General features: G+C 42.7%; 1 protein-coding gene across 1 annotated transcript in view; it reads right to left on the bottom strand.

Moving 5' to 3' along the window:
- Positions 1-1465: 1465 nt before the first annotated feature.
- Positions 1466-7500, bottom strand: part of LOC148958916 (uncharacterized) — a 6354-nt gene continuing 319 nt past the window's right edge. The window contains exons 1-2 of the mRNA XM_089111642.1: positions 7000-7500; positions 1466-6948 (exon numbers count right to left, since the gene is read on the bottom strand). The exon at positions 7000-7500 is cut by the window's right edge and continues 319 nt beyond it. Coding sequence (XP_088967768.1) covers positions 1642-6948; positions 7000-7434 — 5742 coding nt within the window. The 5' untranslated portion in view covers positions 7435-7500 and the 3' untranslated portion in view covers positions 1466-1641. The remainder of the gene's footprint in view (positions 6949-6999) is intronic.

The raw sequence follows: 7500 nt of genomic DNA, 5'->3' as shown, positions 1-7500 counted from the left end.
AATAGACGAGGGTTGCCCGCTCCTTTGATCGGCCGCTCGTCCGTCTCTATTCTCAAAGTCCTTCTTGCCGTCTCTGTTCCTTGAAACCTGGTTTGCTGGATCCTTTGAGCGAAGCTCCTTCTGTCTCCGTCTCAATAGACGAGGGTTGCCCGCTCCTTTGATCGGCCGCTCGTCCGTCTCTATTCTCAAAGTCCTTCTTGCCGTCTCTGTTCCTTGAAACCTGGTTTGCTGGATCCTTTGAGCGAAGCTCTTTCTGTCTCCGTCTCAATAGACGAGGGTTGCCCGCTCCTTTGATCGGCAGCACGTCCGTCTCTATTCTCAAACATTGCCTTTGTGATTCGTTTGTTCATAAATGTGTTGACTGATTGAAGTTGTTGGTGTCATTGTATCGTATGTCCGATGGTTCGCTTGTTAGATAGATGACAGACTCACGTGTTTGTTTTCATTTTCACTTGTTTGTTGCCTGTGCGATTCGGTTGTTTGTTTCATAAAGGTCTTGATTGATAGAAGTCTTCGGATGTGTCCTCGGATGTCATGTCTGATCATTCGCTTGATAATCAGATGGATAGATGAATAACTCACTTGTTTGTATTCCCTTCTACTCGATTGTTGTTTGTGTGAGTCGCTTGTTTCATCAAGGTCTTGTTTGATAGAACTCCTGGGTGCTTTTGCATCTCATGTCCGGTGATTCGCTTGCTATCTAGATTAATAGCTAACTAACTTATTTCTCTTCTCTTCTACTTGATGCTTCTATTTGATTGTTATGTCCGATGATTCGCCTTTCAGATAGATAGTCGTGATAGATAGATAGTCATGATAGATAGATAGTCATGATAGATGGATAGTCATGATAGATAGATAGTCATGATAGATAGATAGTCGTGATAGATAGATAGTCATGATAGATAGATAGTCGTGATAGATAGATAGTCATGATAGATAGATAGTCATGATAGATAGATAGTCATGATAGATAGATAGTCGTGATAGATAGATAGTCATGATAGATAGATAGTCATGATAGATAGATAGTCATGATAGATGGATAGTCGTGATAGATAGATAGTCGTGATAGATAGATGGTCGTGATAGATGGATAGTCATGATAGATAGATAGTCATGATAGATAGATAGTCATGATAGATGGATAGTCATGATCGATAGATAGTCATGATAGATAGATAGTCGTGATAGATAGATAGTCATGATTGTTTGAAAGACCGTCCGCGACTTTTGATCCTTAAGCCCGAAGGCTAAAAACTAACTAACTAACTACGAATACGAACCTAATTTATACTATTAACGACGTAAACAACTTTAAAATATTGTCACTAGTTTGATTGTCCATTACGCAAGGGATTAACAAATACTGTCCTCTAAAAACACATTAACACTCTCTACTAACCAACCATTGTCCAATTTAACGCAAAACAACTTGCTCAAACAACTATTGTGTCCAGACGCGTAAAAGTTATTGTTCCAATCAACAATTACAAGAATGAAAGTATCACATGTCTGTCTTCTGAACATTCTCCCCCTCCTTGACAGCTATGCATGTCAACTGAAAATCCTTCATCTTGTGATATCTGCAACGTCACATCAAGAAAAATACATCCATTAACAAATGCCACCAGCAACCATTCAACAATGCTCCAAAAGGCATAATTTTGTCACTGGTCTCTGCAATAGCTTTTTTCCCAGTTGTACTTGTGCCACTCTCACTTTTCCATCTTTTCCAGGAAATACTTGGGTGACTTTTGCAAGGGGCCAATGAGCTCTGGGGCTATCAGGCGATATAACAATAACAATATCCCCTACCTTCAAATTTTTCTTCTCTTTGTGCCATTTTGTCGTTGGATTTAGTCCTGGTAGCCATTCTTTCAACCAACGTTGCCAGAAGTGCTTCACCAGTTCTTGAACACGTCGCCATCGTTTCCTTGGACTGAACGTTGTCTGGTCTACCGTTTCTGGTGCAAATCTGCCTCCCATTTGGCCATGGAGAAAGTGATTCGGGGTCAAAGGTACATCATCATCCACATTTGCTGTCTGGTATGTCAGCGGTCTTGAATTCAGCAACGATTCTGCTCCTGTGATGGCAGTCATCAACTCTTCATCGGACACATTTGCATCTGTCAGGATTCCTTTCAACGCACGTTTTGCTGCCTTGATCATAATTTCATGAGCTCCTCCAAAATGTGGTGACAAAGGAGGATTGAAATGCCATTTGATACCACGATTTGCAGCACTCTGGATGATTCGATTCTGGTCCAATCTTTTAACGAGCTCCTGTAGCTCCTTGTCAGCTGCTACGAAATTGCCACCATTGTCAGAAAAAACTTCTTCAGGCTTCCCACGACGACTCACCATTCGATAAAAGGCATTCAAGAATGAATCAGTATCCAGGGCAAATGCCATTTCCAAGTGTACTGCTCTGGTAGCTAGGCATGTGAAAAGACAAAGATATCGTTTTTCTCTTCGCTTACCTCTCCCTTGCATGGTGATGAATGGTCCTCCATAATCTACAGCTACTCTTTCAAAGGCTCGCAATGACATTGCCAATCTAATGCTTGGTAGGGGTGCCATGATCTGACTGCATGCCCTCGCCTTTCGTCTTTTGCACCAGTTGCATTCGTTTTCCCATTCTCTTATCTCTTCTCTTGCTGAAATTATCCAAAAACGACTCGAAATAGCAGCCAATGTCTGATTTGTGCCACCTGCATGATGATCCTTTTCATGATAGAATTTCACGATCAGCTTTGTAACCCAGTTCTTCCTTGGTAGAATAATAGGATATTTTGCATCGTATGGCAGGAAGTCAGCATACCTCAATCTTCCATTACACCGTAGAAGTCCATCTTCATCGATTCGTGGCTGTAACACAATCAATTTGCTGTCACTCTTCATTTGCTTTCCTTTCAACAGTTGCTGGTATTCGGTTGCAAATGCATTTTGCTGCACGTCTCGAATGATATGAATTTCTGCATCTTTGATCTCTTCATATGTCAATTCTCCATTAATTCTTTCTTTTTTTGCTGTTCGACAGTTGTCCAAGAAACGGCAAACCCATGCTACAAGTCTTGTAAGTCGAAGCCAGCTTGAAAAATGAGAAGGATCCAAATACCAAGAATTCTCCTTACCCGCTTTCATCAGTTTACTTGGTTCCACTTGTTCACCAGTCGTAGATTTCTTTTTGCTAACTGCATCAGCAAACAATGATTGTTTCTCTTCATGATTTTCTGTTACGGACTTCATCTTTGAACGACCAGACTTCTTCTGCTCCGATACTGCTTCCATTGACATCTCAAATTGATTATTAGGCCATTCATCCTCAGCCATTTCCAAGAATTCTGGTCCTTTCCACCATTGCTCACTGTTTGCCAACGCAGATGCTACCATCTCTCTTGTCAAGTGATCAGCAGGATTATCCTTCGTGGGAACATATCTCCATTGCTCAGGGTTTGTCATGTTTTGAATCTCACCAACACGATTTGCAACAAATGGCTTGAAACATCTGCTATGTCCTCTGATCCACCAAAGTGTGTTCATGCTGTCACACCAGAATTTGACTTGCTTCACTGACACTTGCATTGCATTCGCTACCGATACCGCCAATCGAAGTCCTGTGACTGCTCCCATTAGTTCCATCCTTGGAATGCTCATAGCTGCCAGTGGTGCAACACGTGACTTTGCTGCGACAATATTAGTAGTAGCTGCATGATCAACGTAGACATACCTTGCATAAATAACAGCTCCATAAGCTTCTTCTGATGCATCACTGAAAACGTGTAATTGCATTGATTGAACATCTTTATGCTTGCCAGTGTGAAGACATCTTGGCACTGAAAGATTTGACAACTCGTGAAGTTCACTGTACCAACTCTGAATCTTTGACTTGACTTCGCCATCGAGCTCATCATCCCAATCGAAGCCTTGTCGCCAGATTTCCTGCATTACCACTTTTGCTCTAACGATGAATGGTGCCAAGAAACCAAGAGGGTCAAACAATGATGCAATGGTTCTCAGAAACGATCTCTTTGTGATGATTTGATTTTCTTCAGGTGGGCTTGAGTGAAAACTGAAAATATCCTCCTTTGCTCGCCAAAGTATTCCAAGGGTCTTTACAGTTGGAAGCTCTCCATTGTCCAAATCAATTTCAGATGCTCTGTCTTCTACTGGGATTACAGAGAGAACTTCTGGAGAATTAGAGAGCCACTTTCTTGCATGCATGCCTGCCTTGTTCCATAGAGCTGCAAGCTGATGATACAGTTGGATTCCCTTTTCGTCATCTTGTACTGAATCAATGCTGTCATCCATGTAGGTTGACTTGAGTGCAGTTTCTGAAGCCATCGGATATTCTGATCTGTACAACTGAGCATGCTTTTGAATCACAAACTGTGCTTGAAACGGTGAACTTGTTATACCAAACACCACTCGGCTGAATTCATACTCCTCTGGATCTCTGTCCTGGTCACATCTTCTCCAAAGAAATCGATGATACACACGGTCAGCTTCTGGAATCTGAATCCTCAAATACATCTCAGCAATGTCACAGACAACAGCGACGGGATGACATCTAAAGCGTAGCAAAACATCAAACAATTCTCGTTGCAGCTTCGGGCCTGAATGTATCATGTCATTCAAGGATGTCCCTTCATACTTTGCTGAAGCATCAAAGACGATTCTGATCTTGGTGGTCGCTTTGTTGGGTTTCAATATAGCAAAATGAGGAAGATACCACTTGCTGTCAGGTTGCTTCTCAGAGACTGGAACCTTTCGTATGTATCCTTTGTCCAAATATTGATCAATGACTTCATCGTATGCCTTCATCACATCTGGGTTCTTGAGCAAACGTTTCTCGGTGTTCTGAAGTCTTTTCATTGCCATTTTGTGATTGTTCACCATTCTATAACTATCTTCTTTCCATGGTACTCCAACTTCATATCGACCATCAATGAACCTGAAAGAATTCTCAGCTTTTTCCAATGCAGCCTTCTCATCAGGACTCACCACTGTTGTCTGGGTGAACGTTCCAGCTGAGTCGATATCCCAAAACTTCTTCATTGTTGAGTTGATTTCATCGACATCAGATCTGCTTGTAGTAAACAAAGTCGTCTTGCTGAAATGGGTATCAGGGATCTTCTTGCCTTCTGGACATCCTACGCATGTCCACCCCAATGGCGTTCGTCTGGCAATGGGCTCTCCTTCTTGTCCCCTGACTTCTTCGTAAGAATAGTGCATGTCAAGGTAGTCAATACCAATCAGCAAATCCACGATAGGTCTCAAACCGGTGTCTGGAAAATCAATGTGCTTCAAATGAGGCCATTTGTCTGCTAGATGTGACCATTGGATGACCTTCATGTTTCCAGTTACTCTCTTTGCAGTAAGTGCTTTTACTCTGATGTCAACATCACCACTTACACTTTCAAGTCCAAACTCGACAGGCATGGTTTGAAAAGACTTGCAATCTCCATTCAAAACATTGACCTTTATTGTTTCAAAGGTACCATTGAGACCCAGTTCTGCTGCAACATCTTCATTCACATACGTTTGAGTGCTGGCATCATCAAGAAGTGCGTTCAATTTCAATCTTCGACAGCCATTTTTCAAAACAACCGGAATGGTTCTCAATGCTGTTGCTCCTTTGACATCTGATTTTGAGCACACCATCGTTGTTTGTGTTGCAAAATTCCTCTGCAAACGCTCCCCCTCCGTGACTGACGATGACAACTGTTGCTGACTGCTACTGCTGACTGATTGCTGATTGAAGGCTTCTGGTGTCCTTGTTTCATTGCTGTTTTGCTTTCCAGTGATCCTGTTACCCATGCTATGCAGCAACTTGTTGTGTGTTTCCTGACATCCACGAATACCACACACTCTACTTCGAGTACATTTACTACCACTGTGGTCATCACCAAGGCACCGAAAACACAATTTGAAATGCTTTGCCACATTCCATCGCTGTCGAATGTCCATGTTTCGAAAAGCATCACATGCCCATACACCATGTCTACCATTGCACACTTTGCACAGTCGCTGCTTACCGTATTTCCCACCAGTGACACCTGATCTACCAACTTGAAAACGATTCACTTGTGTTAATTCTTCAGTAGCACCAAAGAATGTGGTTTTCTTCTCTCCTGCTAAGTTTCTTGATCTACTGTTTCTTCTTTCGCTTGATACACCATGCACTGTCTCTCTTGCAACTGTGTAGAATTCAGACTCTTGAATCACCCACATCTTCAGTGTTTCAACGCATTCTCTTCTTCGATTCTCAAAGATCCATCGATTGTACTGCGTCAGCAGTGTTTCTGGAAGTTTCTTCAGTAGCTTGATGTAGAGAGATCCATTTCCCAATTCATCGTGACGTCCACTCTCCAGTAGATTCACCACCAGAACATCAAGTAGATCTGCAAACTTCTCTATGTCTTTTGAACATCCATCTCTCACTGGTTTGAAATTATCCATGTCCTCCAAGTGAATTGCGATTTCCCTCCTCTTGCCACCAAATTTTCGCTCTAACCTGTCCTTTGCAGCTTCATATGCAGCTCCAGAAAAGCCAAGATTCTCGATCGCTTCCAGTGCAACGCCAGATAGATATTGCCTCAACTGCAGCAGCTTGTATTCAGGAGTCGCAGGAGCTCTGTCAATGCAAGCCAGAAATGCAGCTTTCCAGTTCTCATACTTTCGCTTGTCACCAGAGAAAACGGGAATCGCAACACGCTGCAGCTGTCGCCACATGTCCTGACCAAGTGACTCTTCGTGTGAATATCGCTCAGATCGTCTGTGATCACCACCAAATCTGACTGACTGTTGCAGTTGCTGTGAATGTTCCTCCGGGGTCATTGGAAACTGACTTCTTTTCGCGCCAACACCGACATTGGTTGACTTGTGCTGAAGCTCTTGTCGCTCAGAATTGTTGTGAAATTGAGAAGAATCAAATTTCGCTTCCTGAAATGGCAAATAAGTCTCTTGATTAAATCTAGGTGCTCCAAGGCTTACCTTTCGATCCTCTCGTGGGTTGTAAGATCCCGCTGTCTTACTTGATTCTGAATCTCTTCGTTCATCCAGATACTCCTGTACTCTGTTGTGGGTCTCTTCGAATTCTTGCACCAATTGCTCCATTTCCTGAGTAACTTTTTGTCTTGCTGTTCCGTTCTTCTGCCATTGATAGTGCTCTGACAGTGCGATCATGATCTTCAGTGCCCTTTCTTGTGTGCTGTCCAATTTCGTTTGCCCATCTCGAACCTGATGTCTGTTTGGTAGATCCATTTCTTCCACCAGTTCCAACAACTGCTTTCTTGCACGTGTGAACGCCGACTTTGCTTTTGCTTTTTCTTGCTTCAAGCTTTCCAATTTTTCTTCCAAATCTTCCACGTCTTCCCCTCTTCCGATTCCATCTTCTGTCCTTCCTTCTTCACCTGCGTTTGAAGTCATGCTTCTCGTCAATTGGCCTTCCTCTGTCCAAGTTTGTCCACGGCAAAACTACCCTCTGCTACCAAA

This window comes from Rhopilema esculentum, chromosome 11 (genome assembly GCF_057945365.1).
Source record: "Rhopilema esculentum isolate cy_ngs chromosome 11, ASM5794536v1, whole genome shotgun sequence".
In the NCBI taxonomy this organism is placed as follows: Eukaryota; Metazoa; Cnidaria; class Scyphozoa; order Rhizostomeae; family Rhizostomatidae; genus Rhopilema; species Rhopilema esculentum.
The sequence above is the reverse complement of the archived record's forward strand: the minus strand, read 5'-3'. Positions and strand labels throughout refer to the sequence as shown.